The following is a 20,983-nucleotide window of genomic DNA, read 5'->3' as shown; positions in this document are numbered from 1 at the left end:
CATCACAACCACAAATTACTTTAAAGCTTTCCTTTGCTTTTTAATGGAAACTGTTTTTTCAGGAGCTGAAGCTGAGTGACTGTAGAGGGCCTGCTCCCCTGCTCTGTCACAGTGAATGTTTATGGAAGTTAGGTAAGCTTGACACTCACATTTCTTTAAGTATTTGAGTCAAAAATATATCGTTGAGCTTTTAAACTCTAAAACCAATTCCTCCACCCAGCCAAATCTGAGGAATTACAATGTGCAGCTACTCATACTGTCTCTCCTGACTGAAAACAGCCTTCTCTCTCCATTCTCCCTGTAAGTCCTATCAGCACCACGCGTCCAGCCCTGCCAGCCTCAGCCTGCAGTGTGCTGTTCCTTGATCTACATCCTCAGCTCTTACGCAGCCTTTGGACCAGGAAATGTGCAACTTATTTATATTGGCTACTATTTCTCCAATGTTTTCAGACTCTGTTTATCTTGCCTCCCCACTATGAGGACACGGAGCATTTCCTTCACTTCTTTTGTTTCTCCAGAGCACATAGTATACAATTCTAAATAAGAAATGAGCTTAATAAACATTGGTTAAGACTGCAACATGACAGAACTGTACTTATGCATTGCATTTTTTGTCATTGTAGCAGTTTAAATTTTGAGTGTGTTTATTGACAGTGTGTTTTGAGTTTATATAGCTTGTCTCTTTAGCAAACAGCCACATTTTTAAGAGGAATCAGAACGTTGGAAGTGAAGAGGAGGGTCTTTTTTCTAGGAAGGGGTCACTAAGATACATTTTACTGTGTCAGGAAAGAAAGAAGTGTGTGCATATTCATTCAAACATTTTTATTCATATAAAGGAACTCATTTTTTCTGAGTTTATGAGCAATGGAGTTGTTTATAAAGGCATGCATTTAAATACTATAGTGTTTAATAAATATGCATAGCATACACAAATTCTTTTTTGCTGTGCAAAAATGAAAAGATCCATTTCCCATCATGGTGGCACAGAAAAAATTAAGTCCAATATATCCTAATTTCTACATTATTATTCATTTGTTCAGTAGATATTTAGGAGTGCCTCTTAGATGCCTAGAAGCACTATACTGGGCAGAGGATACTCAAAATACAAACTCATGGTCTCTGGCCTTCAGGCCTTACCATCTACTAAAGGACAGAGAGAGTGAATGCTCTAAAAGAAGCATATACAGGTGCCAGAGAAGCTAGAAGGGGAAGCCTCCAAATTAAATTAGGGGAGATGATGGAAATGTCCCTAGAAGAGATGCCATGTGGTAGGTATTGTAGGACAGTAGGGTTCCAGCCAGTGGAAGGGGGCTGGGGAGAGTTGAGGTAACAGCATGGCAGAGGTATGCAACTTGTAAGAGTCTGTAGTGCTTGGGAAGTTACTCATGATTCCCTGTGGTTGGACTGGCAGGTGAAAATGAGAAGGTGAGGGAAAGACTAGGAAGATAGGCAGGGGGCCTGAGCTTGAGGAATCTTCACAGATTTAAACTTTTACTGACACATTCATCATCACATTTTTATTGTGCAGAAGCATCACTTATTGATCATCCTGGGAAACACACAAACGAGACCTGAGATTCACCTCAACCTACGCGTGGTGGAAGGCACCACCTGCCTGACCTGTTCGGATGCTCTTTATGTTTGACATCGAGGTATTTCAAGGTTGCGATGAAGGACTGAGCCTGGAAGCCTCTGGATGTCCCAGCCACCACTGGTGTGTGGCAGATAGCACTGTCTGTTCCAATGGTAACAATGTTGCTCCTTAAGGGGGTCCCCACATGGCCCACCTTGTCCACAGCCTTGGCCACACAACGCACATGGAACCTCCGGCTGAAGTAAATGCTGTCCAGGACCTACCAGGGAGAAGAAATCACTTCCAATGTGACTACCCTACTTAAACAGCTCCTTATATGATCTGGTTAAAGGTAATCTGTAAAGGTCATCCATCCACCCATCCATTGATTGTTCCATCTAGTCATTCATTCATCACTTGAGTATTGACTTTTAACTATGAACCAGACACTCGAGACAGATCATTGAGTACTTATAGCCTAAGGGGGTAAGATAGTCAATGAACAATTAGACAGACATGGAGCATGAACCCACAGATGAGTGATTTCCATTAATAGTATTGTTCTCTTAATATACTAGGCTCAGCAGAAAGACGATCCAAGTGTTATTCAGGCTTCCAGCAAGACTGGTTGGCCTCCAAGTCACTGTTGCTGAGAGCATAATGTCAGGAGACAGAGGAAACATTCTTCCTTCCCAGGAATTATCATGGTCTTTTTATCTTACTGCTATCCTCCCTCCATCCCATCTCCCTACCCAGTGACCACACACTGCAAGGGTTATAGTAACATGCAGGCTTGAAGCTGAGAATTTGACCTCTGACACCTTCCAGCCTTTGAAGGTCTTTCCACAGATTCCTCCAAGTCCCCAAACATACAGAAGCCCTAAGAGTGCCTAACTCAATCTGTGCAGAGGCAATGTGGGTCACCAGGACTCTTTATGAAAATGTGTGCATTTACATAGGGAAGTATGTAACAAGAAAAATTAATCAGTAGTTCTGTGTGCCACAGACCTCCCACAAAGCAATCACACAAACTTACAAATTTTACCCGTGAAAACAATTTTCCCTGAAGTTCATTAAAAATTAAAGAAGATTTTTCCATTAAACTTTTTTAAATTAGCTGCCAATGCTTTACTTATTTATATATACATGAACTTAGTACAGAAGGGATTTGAAGCATCCTACAAGAATGCATATAATAGAATGGCATTAAATAAATAATTGAAGAAATCAAGATAAAGCAAAGGAATCTAGGGTAAAGGGTATTAGTCACAAATTCATTGCAAGAAGGAAACCTGAAGCATAAACTCATAAATTTTTCTGTTAAAAATGTGCATTTGGCTCCAACCAGATCAAACCTCCTTTACGGTTTTGTTGAAGAGAGAAATAGATACTTAAGAAACAACAAGCTGGTAAGTCTTGCCATGTTGATTTTTTAATAATAGAGAAGACTATTTAAATTTGAGCTAGGTTATGTTGCAAAAGAATTGCTCTTCAGGCCTTTCTGAATAAGTTGTGCCAAAGAGAGTGGGTATGAATGACCCTGCATTATCCAAAGCCTCCCATCTATGTCTAACGGCTTTCCTCTGCTATTATCTCATTCCAGTGAAGCTCTTATTACAGTGGGAATAAATTGTGGAATAAACAGGAAAATCTAGAGAAATTTGGTCTGAAAGATACCTCTGATGTCTAAAATCATTCAGTGAGATAATTTTAGGCAAGCATTGTTGAATGCTTACTACATGGCAGGTACTATACTAAGCCTGAATCTCAACGGCTTTCAGCTCACTTTTGACCTTGTAAAGTAGCTAAGCAGTAGAATTATTACTTTGCAGATCAGGAAACTGAGGCTCAGAGAGATTAAGTAACCTCTTAACATTACTTAGTTTAACACAGGCAGCACCAGGATTTGCAAACAGGTCTTCTAACTAGCTTAGGTTTCTATTACAGCATATAATCTTTTCTTATGTGTAAGAGTAAAGACTGTGCACCTGTTTATTTGTTCTATTCCAAAAGTGTGATGTGCAGGATCACTGTGGTGGACTGTTTGTTAAGGTTGGGAAAACATACTATTCATTGTTCTCTGATGGTGTCGGGGTATTGGTCTCTAAGCTTTTTGAGGACAGCAACTGCTGCACAAATGTCTTTTTATGACCTCCCATAGAGCTTTGTAAAGTGCTGATCATTCAGCAATGATTCTACTCTTTTATTTAATAACTGGTCCCCTCTATGTGCCATTGATGTGCTGGCCATTTTGGGCCACATTTCTACCGCATTATAGAAATGTGGTAGAAACTTTGGTTCATGTGCGTAAGGAGTTTATGTGCTAATACTTATGGAACGATTGAAGATATGTTAATAGTAATCAACAGTGCCTACCTGGAGTTTTTCACTGACTTTGTCATTCATAGGTCACATGTTTCAATGACCTTGTAAAGTAGCTAAGCAGTAGAATTATTACTTTGCAGATCAGGAAACTGAGGCTCAGAGAGATTAAGTAACCTCTTAACATTACTTAGTTTAACACAGGCAGCACCAGGATTTGCAAACAGGTCTTCTAACTAGCTTAGGTTTCTATTACAGCATATAATCTTTTCTTATGTGTAAGAGTAAAGACTGTGCACCTGTTTATTTGTTCTATTCCAAATGCCATGCATGGACCATAAGGAATTTGATTATCTGAGTAACAAAGAACAACACCAGTTCTCATCCAGAGAGGGAGAACCAGGTCCAGACCCCCAGACCTACCATGTGGTTGACACTGGTGAATGGTGTGTTGTCAGTGATGGTTTCAAAGGGAGACCGGGCCCCATTGCCATCAGTGGGGGCAGCCACTTCCCAGCTGAACTGCACAGATGTCTGGTTGATGCCGGCCTCACTGCAGCGCTCCTTCATGACAGCATATCTGGGGAAATGAGGGTCACAGGGGGTGACACAGACCAGCGGGTAGCCTGGGGAGGGGGATTTCTTGACTCCTTCCTTGGTAACTTCTTCCACATGGTCATAGTCAGCAAGTGTGACCACCTGCGAAAGAGCAACAAAGCTTCAGTTCAGGTTGGGTATCGGCAAGATCAGAGAACTAAGGCCCCCTTCTTTAGAGATCCACAAGATCTCTTAGTGTCTAGGGGTTCTTTAAAATATAACAGGAGAAGTTTTTATAATTGTTTGCCAGGCATCCTTAAAAGATACTGCAGATCTTTAGTGGTGGAGAAGATCCTTCTACTGGCTGGGCTAGAAACTTTACTATCCTTTTAATTTTATTCCTAAATCAGAGCCCTATTACTCATGTAAAGAAATACTCTGACTTTCTTGCACATTGGAACCAAAGCTGTATCATGAATAACAGTTGCTAGTTTAAAGTTGCATTAAATAGTTGATGGTATATAGTAGAACATTTGGCAAAATAAGAGTAAATTGAGGTGGTATATTTCTTCCATGGCCAAATAAGAGACACATTTGGAAATAATTGTCATTCTTTTCTAACATATGAGACTAGTTAGCAGAAATTAGAAGACTTTTTCTGATTGCTTCACAATTATGGGTTACATTTTCCTTGGCAACCTCTAGGTGTTTTCCTCTTAATTGTAAGGACAGTGCATTCATTCTATTCACCCCAAGTTAGGAAATCTGGTACTACCTTCCCACAGGTACTGAATTCTATAAATATGGTGAGTATGTGGAATAATAGATATGAGGTAGTATTATGTTCTTACTCTTCTAAGTCCCATCAAAGAAATGATAAGATCAATTGTATTGTATTTTCTATCTTTATCAGACTCAGACACCAACAGGATTTGGTCTTACTTTTAGGTCAGAACAGGGTTTCTTACCCTCAACACTATTGACATTTGTGCCAAATAATTCCTTTTGTTGTTGGGGGCTGCCCTGCGCATTATGGGATGTTTAGGAGTATCCCTGGTTTTACCCACTAGATACTAGTAGCACCTGGTGTGACGACTGTGACAACCAAAAATTTCTCTAGACACTGCTTAAATGTTCTCTGGAAGGGGGAGAATGGAAGGCAAGATGGCTCCGGGTTGGGAACCACTGTGTTAGAAGAATAAAGAAATAGAGTACTTCTCTTAAGTTCTCATCTACTAGTCACTGAGATGTAAAACAGCAATCCTTTGGGTCAAGCAACTCACAATGGGTGGTGCTGGCAATATGAGGCTCCCTGCTGCCTCCTGGTCTAGAATCGTCACTGTGGCAGTAGTCACATCCCCGAGAACTGCTTCCACTGGGTCATCTGGGCCAAGGACTAATGAGAAAGATTCATGCCATTCGCGGTCTTCATTGGACAGGATCTCAACTTTAAAAAAGATATGATCCACACCTTCAACAAGGACAGAACAAAAAGAGAGCAAAGGCTTCATTAGGAAACATACCCAAGAGAGTGCAGCTTGGCACCGCTGAGACATCATGTTAAAATATGTTCTTTCTTTTTAGCAGTGTTCTATAAATGCAGTGGCTGCTAATCACTTTAGCCCCATCTCAAGTGAGGAATCTTTTTTACAGACCAAATTCCACCTGTGGTAGAGGCTCAGTATTGCAGATTTACTGTTCAACACCATATGAGGATTAATGGCCCCTGCCTGACACTGGCTGGCAGTAATAAAAATCTATGATCCAAAATACACTTCACCCTGGTTATGAGTTTTTTTGCTTAATTTTTCTTTCCCCCTTACACTTTTGCATGAGCTCCTGTTTGGCTGTGAGGGCTTGCACATACAGATACCCTTCAAAGCTGTCTCCTGAGAAGAAATGGCTCAAGGTTATCTACTAAGCCAGGCTCCACAAAGATGGTAACATGGAGGGTGAGTGACCTGGAATGGGTGAGGGTTCAAGCCTTAAAGACCCACTTTGGGGGACCATTCCAAGATGGTTGAATAGGAACAGCTCCAGTCTGCAGCTCCCAGCATGATTGACACAGAAGACAGGTGATTTCTTCATTTCCAGCTGAGGTACCTGGTTCATTTCGTTGGGACTGGTTGGACAGTGGGTGCAGCCCATGGAGGGCGAGCCGAAGCAGGGCGGAGCATTGCCTCACCCGGGAAGCGCAAGAGGTCAGGGGATTTCCCTTTCCTAGTCAAGGGAAGCTGTGACAGAATGTACCTGGAAAAATGGGACACTGCCCAAATACTTCACTTTTCCCATGGTCTTAGCAACGGGCAGACCAGGGGATTCTCTCCCATGCCTGGCTTCAGGGGGGTCCCACACCCACGGAGCTTTGCTCACTGCTAGCGTAGCAGCCTGAGATTGACCTGTGAGGCTGTAGCCTGGCGAGGGGAGGGGCATCCACAATTGCTGAGGCTTGAGTAGGTAAACAAATTGGCTGGGAAGCTCGAACTGGGCAGAGTCCACCACAGCTCAGGAAGGCCTACTGCCTCTATAGACTCCACCTCTGTGGGCAGGGCATAACTGAACAAAAGCCAGCAGAAATTTCTGCAGACTTAAATGTCCCTGTCTGACAGCTCTGAAGAGAGCAGTGGTTCTACCAGCATAGCATTTGAGCTCTGAGAACAGACAGACTGCCTCCTCAAGTGGGTCCCTGACTCCTGTGTAGCCTAACTGGGAGACACCTCCCAGTGGGGGCTGACAGACACCTCATATAGGCATGTTCCCCTCTGGGACGAAGCTTCCAGAAGAAGGATCAGGCAGCAACGTTTGCTGTTCTGCAATATTTGCTTTTCTGCAGCCTCTGCTGGTGATACCCAGGCAAACAGGGTCTGGAGTGGACTTCCAGCAAATTCCAACAGACCTGCAGCTGAGGGACCTGACCATTAGAAGGAAAACTAACAAACAGAAAGGAATAGCAGCAACATCAACAAAAAGGACATCCACACCAAAACCCCATCTATAGGCACCAGCATCAAAGACCAAAGGTAGATAAAACCACAAAGATGGGGAGAAACCAGAACAGAAAAGTAGAAGATTCTAAAAACCAGAGTGCCTCTTCTCCTCCAAAGGATCGCAGCTCCTCATAAGTAATGGAACAAAGCTGGATGGAGAATGACTTTGACGAGTTGACAGAAGTAGGTGTCAGAAGGTCGGTAATAACAAACTTCTCCGAGCTAAAGGAGCATGTTCTAACCCATCGCAAGGAAGTTAAAAACCTTGAAAAAAGGGTAGATGAATGGATAAGTAGAATAAACAGTGTAGAGAAGACCTTAAATGACCTGATGGAGCTGAAAACCATGGCACGAGAACTTCGTGATGCATGCACAAGCTTCAGTAGCTGATTTGATCAACTGGGAGAAAGGATATCAGTGATTGAAGATCAAATTAATGAAATAAAGCGAGAAGACAAGTTTAGAGAAAAAAATATTAAAAGGAAATGAACAAATCCTCCAAGAAATACAGAACTATGTGAAAAGACAAAATCTGCATTTGATTGGTGTACCTGAAAATGATGGGGAGAATAGAACCAAGTTGGAAAACACTCTGCAGGATATTATCCAGGGTAACTTCCCCAACCTGGTAAGGCAGGCCAACATTTAAATTCAGGAAATACAGAGAACACCACAAAGATATTCCTCAAGAAGAGCAACCCCAAGACACATAATTATCAGATTCACCAAGGTTGAAATGAAGGAAAAAATGTTAAAGCAGTCAGAGAGAAAGATCAGGTTACCCACAAAGGGAAGCCCATCAGACTAACAGCAGATCTCTTGGCAGAAACCCTACAAACCACAAGAGACTGGGGGCCAATATTCAACATTCTTAAAGAAAAGAATTTTCAACCCATAATTTCATATCCAGCCAAACCTAAGCTTCATAAGTGAAGGAGAAATAAAATCCTTTACAGACATGCAAATGCTGAGAGATTTTGTCACCACAAGGCCTGCCTTACAAGAGCTCCTGAAGGAAGCACTAAACATGGAAAGGAACAACCGGTATCAGCCATTGCAAAAACATGCCAAAATGTAAAGACCATTGATGCTAGGAAGAAACTGCATCAACTAACAAGCAAAATAACCAGTTAATATCATAATGGCAGGGTCAAGTTCACACATAACGATATTAACCTTAAATGTAAATGGGCTAAATGCCCCAATTAAAAGACACAGATTGGCAAATTGGATAAAGAGTCAAGACCCATCAGTGTGCTGTATTCAGGAGACCCATCTCATGTGCAGAGACACACATAGGCTCAAAACAAACGGATAGAGGAAGATCCACCAATCAAAAGGAAAGCAAAAAAAGAGAAGGGATTACAATCCTAGTCTCTGATAAAACAGACTTTAAACCAACAGAGATCAAAAGAGACAAAGAAGGCCACTACATAATGGTAAAGGGATCAATTCCACAAGAAGAGCTAACTATCCTAAATATATATACACCCAATACAGGAGTACCCAGATTCATAAAGCAAGTCCTTAGAGACCTACAAAGAGACATAGACTCCCACACAATAATAATGGGAGACTTTAACACCCCACTGTCAATATTAGACAGATCAACGAGACAGAAGGTTGATAAGGATATCTAGGACTTGAACTCAGCTCTGCAGCAAGTAGACCTAATAGACATGTACAGAACTCTCCACCCCAAATCAACAGAATATATATTCTTCTGCATCACATTGCATTTATTCTAAAATTGACCACATAATTGGAAGTAAAGCACTCCTCAGCAAATGTAAAAGAACAGAAATCACAACAAACTGTCTCTCAGACCACAGTGCAATCAAATTAGAACTCAGGATTAAGAAACTCACCAAAAACCGTACAACTACATGGAAACTGAACAACCTGCTCCTGAATGACTACTGAGTAAATAACGAAATTAAGGCAGAAATAAAGATGTTCTCTGAAACCAATGAGAACAAAGACACAATGTACCAGAATCTCTGGGACACATTTAAAGCAGTGTGCACAGGGAAATTCGTAGTACTAAATGCCCACAAGAGAAAGCAGGAAAGGTCTAAAATTGACACCCTAACATCGCAATTAAAAGGATGAGAGAAGCAAGAGCAAACAAATTCACAAGCCATCAGAAGGCAAGAAATAACTAAGATCAGAACAGAACTGAAGAAGATAGAGACACAAAAAATCCTTCAAACAAATCAAGGAACCCAGAAGTTGGTTTTCTGAAAAGATCAACAAAATGGATAGACTACTAGCAAGAAAAAAAGAGAGAAGAATCAAATAGATGCAATAAAAATGATAAAGGGAATATCACCACCAATCACCGATCTCACAGAAATACAAACTACCATCAGAGAATACTATAAATACCTCTATGCAAATAAACTAGAAAATCTAGAAGAAATGGATAAATTCCTGGACACATACACCCTCCAAAGACTAAACCAGGAAGAAGCTGAATCTCTGAATAGACCAATAACAGGCTCTGAAATCGAGGCAATAATTAATAGGCTACCAACCAAAAGAAGTCCAGGACCAGATGGATTCACATCTGAATTCTACCAGAGGTACAAAGAGGAGCTGGTACCAGTCCTTCTGAAATATTCCAAACAACAGAAAAAGAGGTAATCCTCCCTAACTCATTTTATGAGGCCAGCATCATCCTGATGCCAAAGCCTGGCAGAGACACAACAACAAAAGAGATTTTTAGACCAATATCCCTGATGAAAATGGATGTGAAAATCCTCAATAAAATACTGGCAAACCAAATCCAGTGCACATTGAAAAGCTTATCCACCACGATCAAGTTGGCTCCATCCCAGGGATGCAAGGCTGGTTCAACATACACAAATCAATAAAGGTAATCCATCACATAAACAGAACCAATGACAAAAACCACATGCTGAAAAGGCCTTCAATAAAATTCAACATCTCTTCATGTTAAAAACTCTCAATAAACTAGGTATTGATGGTATGTATCTCAAAATAATAAGAGCTATTTATCACAAACCCATAGCCAATGTTATATTGAATGGGCAAAAACTGGAAGCATTCCTTTTGAAAACCGGCACAAGAAAAGGATGCCCTCTCTCACCACTCCTATTCAACACAGTATTAAATGTTCTGGCCAGGGCAATCAGGCAGGAGAAAGAAATAATGGGTATTCAACTAGGAAAAGAGGAAATCAAATTGTCCCTGTTTTCAGATGACATGATTGTATATTTAGAAAACCACATCATCTCAGCACAAAATCTCCTTAAGCTGATATGCAACTTCTGCAAAATCTCAGGATACAAAATCAATGTGCAAAAATCACAAGCATTCCTATACACCAATAACAGACAAACAGAGAGTCAAATCATGAGTGAACTCCCATCCACAATTGCTTCAAAGAGAATAAAATACCTAGGAATCCAAGTTACAAGGGCCATGAAGGACCTCTTCAAGGAGAACTACAAACCCCTGCTCAACAAAATAAAGGAGGACACAAACAAATGGAAGAACATTCCATGCTCATAGAGAGGATGAATCAATATTGTGAAAATGGCCATACTGCCCAAGGTAATTTATAGATTCAATGCCATCCCCATCAAGCTACCAAAAACTTTCTTCACAGTATTGGAAAAAACTGCTTTAAAGTTCATATGGAACCAAAAAAGAGCCCTTATTGACAAGACAATCCTAAGCAAAAAGAACAATGCTGGAGGCATCACACTACGTGACTTCAAACTATACTACAAGGCTACAGTAACCAAAACAGCATGGTACTGGTACCAAAACAGATATATAGACCAGTAGAACAGAACAGAGGCCTCAGAAATAATAGCATACACTTACAACCATCTGATCTATGACAAACCTGACAAAAACAAGCAATGGAGAAAGGATTCCCTACTTAATAAATGGTGTCGGGAAAACTGGTTAGCCATATGTACAAAGCTGAAACTGAATCCCTTCCTTACACCTTTTACAAAAATTATTTCAAAATGGATTAAAGACTTAAATGTTAGACCTAAAATCATAAAAACCCTAGAAGAAAACCTAGGCAATACCATTCAGGACATAGGCATGGGCAAGGACTTCATGACTAAAACACTAAAAGCAATGGCAACAAAAGTCAAAATAGACAAATGGGATCTAATTAAACTAAAGAGCTTCTGCATAGCAAAAGAAACTACCATCAGAGTGAACAGGCTACCTACAAAATAGGAGAAAATTTTTGCAATCTATCCATCTGACAAGGGGCTAATATCCAGAATATACAAAGAACTTAAATTTATAAGAAGAAAATAAACAATCCCATCAAAAACTGGGCAAAGGATTTAAACAGACACTTCTCAAAAGAAGACATTTATGTGGCCAACAGACACATGAAAAAATGCTCATCATCATTGGCCATCAGAGAAATGCAAATCAAAACCACAATGAGATACCATCTCACACCAGTTAGAATAGCGATCATTAAAAAGTCAGGAAACAACAGATTCTGGAAAGGATGTGGAGAAATAGGAATGCTTTTACACTATTGGTGGGAGTGTAAAAAGTTCAACCATTGTGGAAGACAGTGTGGCAATTTCTCAAGGATCTAGAACCAGAAATACCATTTGACTCAGCGATCTCATTACTGGGTATATACTCAAAGTATTATAAATCATGCTACTATAAAGACACATGCACACATATGTTTATTGCGGCACTATTCACAATAACAAAGACTTGGAACCAACCCAAATGGCCATCAATAATAGACTGGATTAATAAAATGTGGCACATATACACCATGGAATACTATGCAGCCATAAAAATGGATGAGTTTGTGTCCTTTGCAGGGACATTGATGAAGCTGGAAACCATCATTCTCAGCTAACTATCACAAGGACACAAAACCATACATTGCATGTCCTCACTCATAGGTAGGAATTGAACAATGAGATCACTTGGACACAGGGCAGAGAACATCACACAACAGGACCTGTAGGGGGGTGGGAGGTTGGGGGAGGGATAGCAATAGGAGGAATGCCTAATGTAAATGACGAGTTGATGGGTGCAGCAAACCAACATGCTACACGTATACCTATGTAACAAATCTGCACATGTGCACATGTACCCTAGAACTTAAAGTATATATATATAAAAAGACCCACTTCTTTTTTTGTAAGGTGAGTTTCTGAAGGTGCAAATACCTCAGTGAAGTTAAAGTCCCGTTCGTAGTCTACAGACATCCGGGCTAAGCACCCCCTAGACCTATCCTTTCCCCAGATCTTCATGCAGAAAAGTGAAAGACTGGTCCGTGTGGAGATATGGAAGGAGGGCATCTCGCTTTCCAGCAAACATCAATCAGACACAGATGGGATGGAGCCAGAAGCCCTTTAAAGCTCTGGTGTGGGGAGAGAAAATAGAGACCCTCCCCCTTCAACCTCCATCATTTCTGAGGGCATCATTTTCTCCCTCTACTTGCCAAGACAGCTCCGAAAAGTTCTCATAGCACCGTTGCCCTCCTCTGGCTATATTGCATGGTTTCAGGAACTATACCAGTTAGGTTTCAGAAAGTTCTATGAAAAAACCTAGCATATAGTTCAACCCTTTTCCTGTCTCCTTCTCCTCATCAGATTAATACTTAAACGTCCTCTGGAAGGGGGAGAGTGGAAGGTCACAGACCTTTAAGCTGTGATCTATGACCTGAACTCCATCTCTCTCTTTTCCCAAACTCATCTCTCTATAAATTTTGTTTTGGGAAGTCTGAAACTGGGTGTCCTGTTTCCTAGCAAATATTAAACCACTTGAACGCAAGGATTGTGCCTTTCAGATGTAGGAATCCCTGATTGACCCAGCACAGCACTTTGCGGCAATATTTGTTGAACGGTGCCAGTTAGGTGTGCGTTTTTTTTTAACCAAGTGGTCCTATCATTCAACCAAATCTTAGGCTAACAAAAAATCCTTTAAAATTAACCAAAATGCCCAGTGTGGTCTAAAGTAAGAGACCTATTTCTTTTTCCCCCGTGTCATTTTTACGAATTAGGAATTTCACCTGCAATCTCAAATGTGTGCTTAAACATGCTTTATGCTATTGAAACTACTATTTCCCTTTTTCATTTATCTGTTTATTCCTTTCTTCAAATACAAGATTTTTGCCCCTCTATTAAGTAAAACCCAGAGGTTGAGGTTGGCATTCAATTACCAGGACTGAACTTCAAGACTCGGCTCTTTGGGTAATAATCCACACCAGACTGGGCAGAGCCATCCCGTGTGCTGCAGCGAACCTTGGAGGTCCTGTTCTGATCCCCTCTGCGGATCACCTTGATGTTCAGAATTGCAATGGCATCTGGGCCTGCGGGTTCCCGGATTTGGTATGCAGCCTCTTCAAACTCAATGGTGGGGGCTAAGGAAACATGATTAGGAAAACAAGAGCCAGTTAGAATAGCACAAAGGATTCAGACTTCCAGGAAAACACCTTATAATGACAAGAGGAAATTGTTCACATTAATTAACAATATGAAGGCAAAATGGCTTGCAGTCATAAAACTCAATCAGTATTTACTGCTAAACAATGCTTTGGAAAAAGATATTTATTTGTGATTCTGCAGGAGTTATGTCTCACATGTTCCTTATTGAAAACAATATAATGGGTAGAATTATTTGTAGAGACTTTGAAATTCATGATGTCCAAGTTTCCGTCTCGGCACTACAGCTCACAGAATGTTTTAAAATTTGAACAGTTTATCAAGGGACTGAGACATAGTAGGCCCTAGATAAATACCTATCGCATAAATCAACTTTTTATTCATGAGATATGAATTTCAAAGGTTTGTAATTTATCTCATTTACATGCTACTTAAATTTACCAAGTCCACCCCTCACCTCTGGTCCTTTGGACCCCCTCCTCTTAGTGCTCTCACCTCCCTATCCTCAGCTTTTCCTAATTTCCCACAAGCTATATAGGTAAGTATGGGTGCTTTCAGTGACTGGCTACAAGGATAATTCAGGAACACAAGATTTCCTAATGGAATCTTGTTGCTAGGAAATGATTAATAGTATATTCAACCTGGGCAACATAGTGAGACCTCATCTCTACAGATAAATTAAAAAATTAGCCAGGCATGGTGGCACATGCCTGTGGTCGCAGCTACTCAGGACGTTGAGGTGGGAGAATCATTTGAGCCCTGGTGGTCGAGGCTACAGTGAGCCATAACTGCCCCACTGCACTCCAGCCTGGGCGGCAAAGCAAAACTCCGTATCAAATAAATAAATAAATAAATAAGATAATATATTGATTTTTACCAAAAAATTCAAATCATGCCTTCTTTTCTATTATATCTCATGGGGACGGGTGGGGTGGTGGTAGAGAGAGATTAAAAGATGGAAAAATTGAGAGTAATAACTTTTATACCATTTTGAGTATATCATAGAATATGGTAGAAATTTCTACTTTCTTTTGTTTGAGACAGAGTCTCACTCTGTCGCCCAGGCTGGAGTGCAGTGGCGCGATTTCAGCTCACTGCAAGCTCCGCCCTCCGGTTCACGCCATTCTCCTGCCTCAGCCTCCCGGGTAGCTGGGACTACAGGCGCCCGCCACCACGCCCGGCTAGTTTTTTGTATTTTTAGTAGAGATGGGGTTTCACTGCGTTAGCCAGGATGGTCTCGATTCCTGACCTCGTGATCCTCCTCCCAAAGTGCTGGGATTACAGGCTTGAGCCACCGCACCTGGCCAGAAAGTTCTACTTTTTATATTTATTTTCCTTTCTTTCCCTCTCGGAAAGTCAAATCTTTCTTACTGTAGAAGATAAGCCTCATTTAATAAGAATGCTCTTTGAAACCTAGGAGGGTCACTGCAGCACAGCATAAATCTTCTTTTTTCTTTGAGACAGGAGTTTCCTTCTTGTTGCCCACGCTGGAGTGCAATGGCCTGATCTCGGGCTCACCGCAACTTCCGCCTCCCGGGTTTGAGCGATTCTCCTGCCTCAGCCTCCTGAGTAGCTGGGATTACAGGTGCATGCCACCATGCCTGGCTAATTCTGTATTTTTAGTAGAGACAGGGTTTCTCCATGCTGGTCAGACTGGTCTTGAACTCCCGACCTCAGGTGATCCACCTGCCTTGGCCTCCCAAAATGCTGGGATTACAGGCGTGAGCCACTGCACCTGGCCTTTTTTAAAATTCTACTTTAAGTTTTGGCATAAATGTGCAGAACATGGGATGTGCAGAACATGCAGGTTTGTTACAAGCCACACGTGCCATCAACCTGTCACCTACATTAAGTATTTCTCCTAATGCTATCCCTCCCCTAGCTCCCCATCCCCCTCCCTGTGTCCATGTGTTCTCATTGTTCATCTCCCACTTACCAGAGAGAACATGCAGTGTTTGGTTGTCTGTTCTTGTGTTAGTTGCCGCAGAGTATAAATCTTATTTCCCTGAGCCTCAATGATGGGTTTTCTGTGTACGTGGGAGAGGTTCACTTTGGGATCTGAACTTGAGTCTCCCGGAGTCAAGGACTAATTCAACTTGAAGACTAGAGTTTCTTATTTTATCCAATGTCCAAGTTAGTTACTGATTTTTCACTAGGAACCCTAAGAGTCACTGAGACTCTTAGGGTAGTTAGTGATACTTAAGAGTATAGATTCTAGAATCAGACAGAATGAAGTTCACACCCAGGTTTGCTGTTTGCAGCTGTGTAACTAAGTGCAAATTATACAGCTTTGCTGAGGTTCAGTTTCTTTATTCAAAATATGGAAATAATAGTGCCAACCTCAAGAAATTCCTGCCATTATTAAGTAAGATAACAAAATATGCTTAGCATAGTTCTTGGTATGCAGTATTCAATAAAAAGAGCTACCACTATTTGTAATATTATTATCCATTCACTCATTACAGTATCTTTCTTAGTGAAACGATTATGTCCCAGTTTGAAACAGGTTTTGTCTTCCTTGGTGACTGGGTCATTCTTGGCTAACACTTGACTATAGAGCTTAAGGATTTTTTTTAGGTTAGTAGGCCAAATCAATTAGAGAGAAGAAAACTGAAAAATTAGACTTTTCCAGGAAGGTGGCAGTGTTTTAAATCAGTTCATTGGATTATACTGATTCCAACTGTATTTCCAGTCCTGCTCCTGAACTGCAGTGACTTAAATGGTTTTTATTTTCTGTCTTAGCATTTCTGTCTCAGCTTTTAACCACAATCATTCTGTATCTCCTAGCACTGTGGTAGGGAATAATGATATTAAAAATACCTATGAATTTTTTTGGACCTCTGTAGAGGGAGATCATTTGCTATCAACATTTTATATAAATATTCAGAGAATGTTACCAGTAGGCATTCTTAAAGCACTTTTATTTTTCAAAACACTAATAATTAGTTAAACATCAGTTTATGTTCCTTCAACCTAAGAGTAACTAAAGATAATTTCTTCTGTTACCATCTTCATCATTGGATATGGTGATGGTGGCCATGTTATTCTTTCCAATTCTAGCTCCACTCCAGTGGTTTCCAAGAGGAAGCCCGAGGTAGACCCTGAACTGTTCCTCTGGCTCAAACATGGAGTCATCGTGGATATAGACCGTACAGTTCTTCACCTAGAGCCAATGGGACAAGACAGATTAAAATTTGCGGCAAGATAACAGTGACTTGCTTGGTTTTCCTGGAAAATTATTTTTCTTCTTTGTTGCATCAAAAAGTCAACACAAATTCAAAAGGATCCAGTTTCATTCATAAAACAAAATGTTCAAATTTAACAGTTCATGCTTCAGAGGGACCTACCTATATGTGTAGACTTGTATTAGAACATGCCAAGTCATTTTTAATTACTGGCGATGAATTATGAAAAACAAGATCAACAAAACAACCCACTAAAAAGCATATGTATAACATCTGTGTGCTTTCCCACATTTCTTCTGGGCTGCTTAATACATTTTCACATATTAAAATAGGTAGATTTCTGATGACGGGGGTTTAACATACTGATTAAACTTTCTGGAGAGCTAAGTAACACTTCTTTTCCTTTGTAAAAATTGAAGCCTTATAAGGAAATCAGAAAGGCTTCGTGTTAGGCTAAAGATATCTTTAAATGCTAAAGAATTTTCAAATCTGCTGCCAAATGATATCTCATCTGAAAACTGCTGAGTACAGAAAGTCTGCGACCACAATCCAAATCCCTGTTTGATGGAAAAAAAACAAGTGTTTCGCAACAGAATATTCCCTACTGAGGATTGTATTTTTGAGAAAATGTAAAATATGGTCACAACATTTCAGATCACACAGCAGCCTCAATGGTAGAGTCATGTGATGCGAAGGAGGATATTTTTAGTTGGATCATTTTAAATTCACTATTCTAACATGTTGCAAAGGATATATGAGTAGAGAGAAGTTTCACTCTCACACTTCCTAAGTCACACTAAATGGTGAGAGAATATCCCTGTGAACATTTATATGTGACTTGCTAACCTGATTTTAAGTCCCTGAAGAATGTTTTTTTTTTTTCGTCTACCACATCTTTTGTATACGAATTCCTTATAGAAAGCATGAAGTTAGCAGTGACTCTTTTTTTTTTTTTTTTTTTTTTTGAGACGGAGTCTCGCTCTGTCACCGGGGCTGGAGTGCAGTGGCCGGATCTCAGCTCACTGCAAGCTCCGCCTCCCGGGTTCCCACCATTCTCCTGCCTCAGCCTCCAGAGTAGCTGGGACTACAGGCGCCCACCACCTCGTCTGGCTAGATTTTTGTGTTTTTTAGTAGAGACGGGGTTTCACCGTGTTAGCCAGGATGGTCTCGATCTCCTGACCTCGTGATCCGCCCGTCTCGGCCTCCCAAAGTGCTGGGATTACAGGCTTGAGCCACCGCGCCCGGCAGCAGTGACTCTTTAGATCTTAAAAAAAAAAGTTAGTGAATGACAAGTTTCAAAGCATATGCTTAGCAAGCAAAATAATAATAATAATAATAATACTAAAGCTTCTAAAATGTGCTTAAGAATAATGATAGATTGTTATGTGGGTAACACAGATTACTAGACTGTATTTTCTTTATAATTTTATTAAATTAAAAACTACTTCTTGGATAAGCAGAGGATTCTCTTTTGAACTGAAAACAAATACAGACATGTAGACTCAAATCTGAAGATGGAATCTATAGTATATTCATGCGTTTTAAACACATTTCAACTTGTCACCAGTAAAATTCCCATAAAATATATAACTAAGACAGGTTTTTATGAGTCATAAATGTGTAAATGTCATGAGTGCTCCAAAGAAGGAAGCTATCACTTTTATTTTTGTAGTAATGATGAACAGAGGAAGAATCTAGGGTGATCTGTGATGGGTATGTTTTATGCTAAACTTCAAAAGGACTAATCATGAGGCAAAAACTGGATACATTTGATTATTTCAAAATTGAAGACTTCTGATCAACTAAGAACACCATAGTCAAAGGTAATAAATAAGTGAGAGAAAAATAAAAGGTGTTATTAATACCTAAAATATCTAAAACTGGCAAGGAATTAATATTTGGGAAATATAAGAAAGTACTACAAATCAGTGAGTAAAAGCTAATACAATAAAATAAGAAACAAAGGATAAAAATAAGCTTATATATGCTTATTGGAAACCCGATAAGCTAACAAGCATATAAAAGTTAGTACTTAGAGAATTACAAATTAAAATGAGATATAATGTTATACATATTAAACTAGCAAAAATTCAAAAGATAAGTAATGCTACATTTTGCAGAGAATATAGGGTTATAACAACCCTCATGCACTTCTAGTGACATTCTGGAAAGTATTCCAACACAAGGTTTTCAAATTAAGTATATGCATGTCCTTTATAATTTTGCTCCTGATTATATATCCAAGAAAATTCTCATTCAAGTCTGTAAGTGGACATGTATGAGGATGTGCACTGAAGCACTATTTGTGATGACAGGTGTCAGGAAGCTGGTGGGTGTGATCACTGAGATTCCTCACTGTCTCTTGCTAAGAGTGTATGGGTAAAATATAACAGACACATGCTGATGAATATTTGTCCCTTCCATATGTCCTATTGAAATTTGATCCCCAATTATTGGAAGTGGGGCCTGGTGGAAGATGTTTGGGTGATAGGGACAGTTCTCTTATGAATGGCTTGGTGCCATTCTCACAGGGCTGAGTGAATTCTCTTAATTCCCATGAGATATGGTAGTTAATAAGAGTCTGAGCCTTCCCTACCCTCTCTCTTTTCTCCTCTCTCGCCATGTGATGATGATGCCTGCTCCCCTTCCTCTTCTGACATGAGTGGTAGCTTCCTGAAGCCCTCACCAGAAGTAGATGCTGGCACCATGTTTCTTGTATAGCCTGCAGAACTGTGAGCCAAATAAACTCCTTTTCTTTATGAACTACCCAGCCTCAGGTATTCCTTTATAGCAATGCAAATGGACTAAGACATATACCATAAAATATCATGCAACAGTTAGAAGCAACCGATTACATGTACACCTAAACAACACAGACAGATCTCAAAACATCGCTGAGTAGAAACAGTAAAAGATGAAAAAAGGACAATAGCAATTTTAGAAATTAAAACTGTATACATAAAACAATAAGCATTTCTTAAGAAGAAATACAAGTTAACAGATACATATTAAACACAGTAGATTGATGCGCAGGGAAAAGAATGTGGCTGGAGAGTGGAGGTAAAATAAAATGAATAAAAAAAAAAAACAAAAGTAAGAGAAGGGCTTAGTATTGACCAATGAGGATATGTGCCTTGAACCAAGGGATACAATTGACTCAATCATCTGAAACTGAGATTTTAAAATGGGGAAAATGTGATTCTGATTCAATACACAGTTTTGACATACACTGAGGTTGTAGGCTTTAATTTTGGTGCAGCCATGTTTGCTAGTGAGTTTTTTTTGTTGTTGTTGTTATTATACTTTAAGTTCTGGGATACATGTGCAGAACATGCGGTTTGTTACATAGGTATACATGTGCCATGGTGGTTTGCTGCACCCATCAACCCATCATCTAAATTAGGTATTCCTCCTAATGCTATCCCTCCCCTAACTCCCCACCACCCAGACAGGCCCTGGTGTGTGATGTTCCCCTCCCTGGGTCCATGTGTTCCCATTGTTTTAACTCCCACTTATGAGTCAGAATATGCGGTGTTTGGTTTTCTGTTCCTGTGTTAGTTTGCTGAGAATGATGGTTTCCAGCTTCATCCGTGTCCCTGGAAAGGGCATGAACTCATCTTTTTCTTTGTTATAGCTGCATAGCACTCCATGGTGTTTGTGTGGCACAGTTTCTTTATCCAGTCTATCATTGATGGGCATTTGGGTTGGTTCACAGTCCTTGCTATTATGAACAGTGCTGCAATAAACATACATGTGCATGTGTCTTTATAGTAGAAAGATTTATAATTCTTTGGGTATATACCCAACAATGGGATTACTGGGCCAAATCGTATTTCTGGTTCTAGATCCTTGAGGAATTACCACCCTGTCTTCCACAATGGTTGAACTAATTTACACTCCCACCAACAACGTAAAAGCGTTCCTGTTACTCCACATCCTCTCCAGAATCTGTTGTTTCCT

The 20,983-nt window shown here is 40.2% G+C and overlaps 1 protein-coding gene across 1 annotated transcript in view; it reads right to left on the bottom strand.

Annotated features, from left to right (window-relative positions):
• The window catches only part of FRAS1 (Fraser extracellular matrix complex subunit 1), a 455,628-nt gene that overhangs the window by 33,957 nt on the left and 400,688 nt on the right, over positions 1–20,983 (bottom strand). The window contains exons 60-64 of the mRNA XM_011941729.1: positions 16,845–17,001; positions 13,616–13,816; positions 5,716–5,903; positions 4,319–4,594; positions 1,621–1,853 (exon numbers count right to left, since the gene is read on the bottom strand). Coding sequence (XP_011797119.1) covers positions 1,621–1,853; positions 4,319–4,594; positions 5,716–5,903; positions 13,616–13,816; positions 16,845–17,001 — 1,055 coding nt within the window. The remainder of the gene's footprint in view (positions 1–1,620; positions 1,854–4,318; positions 4,595–5,715; positions 5,904–13,615; positions 13,817–16,844; positions 17,002–20,983) is intronic.

The sequence above is a fragment of the Colobus angolensis genome, unplaced genomic scaffold, assembly GCF_000951035.1.
Source record: "Colobus angolensis palliatus isolate OR3802 unplaced genomic scaffold, Cang.pa_1.0 Scaffold200, whole genome shotgun sequence".
NCBI lineage: Eukaryota > Metazoa > Chordata > Mammalia > Primates > Cercopithecidae > Colobus > Colobus angolensis.
The sequence above is the reverse complement of the archived record's forward strand: the minus strand, read 5'-3'. Positions and strand labels throughout refer to the sequence as shown.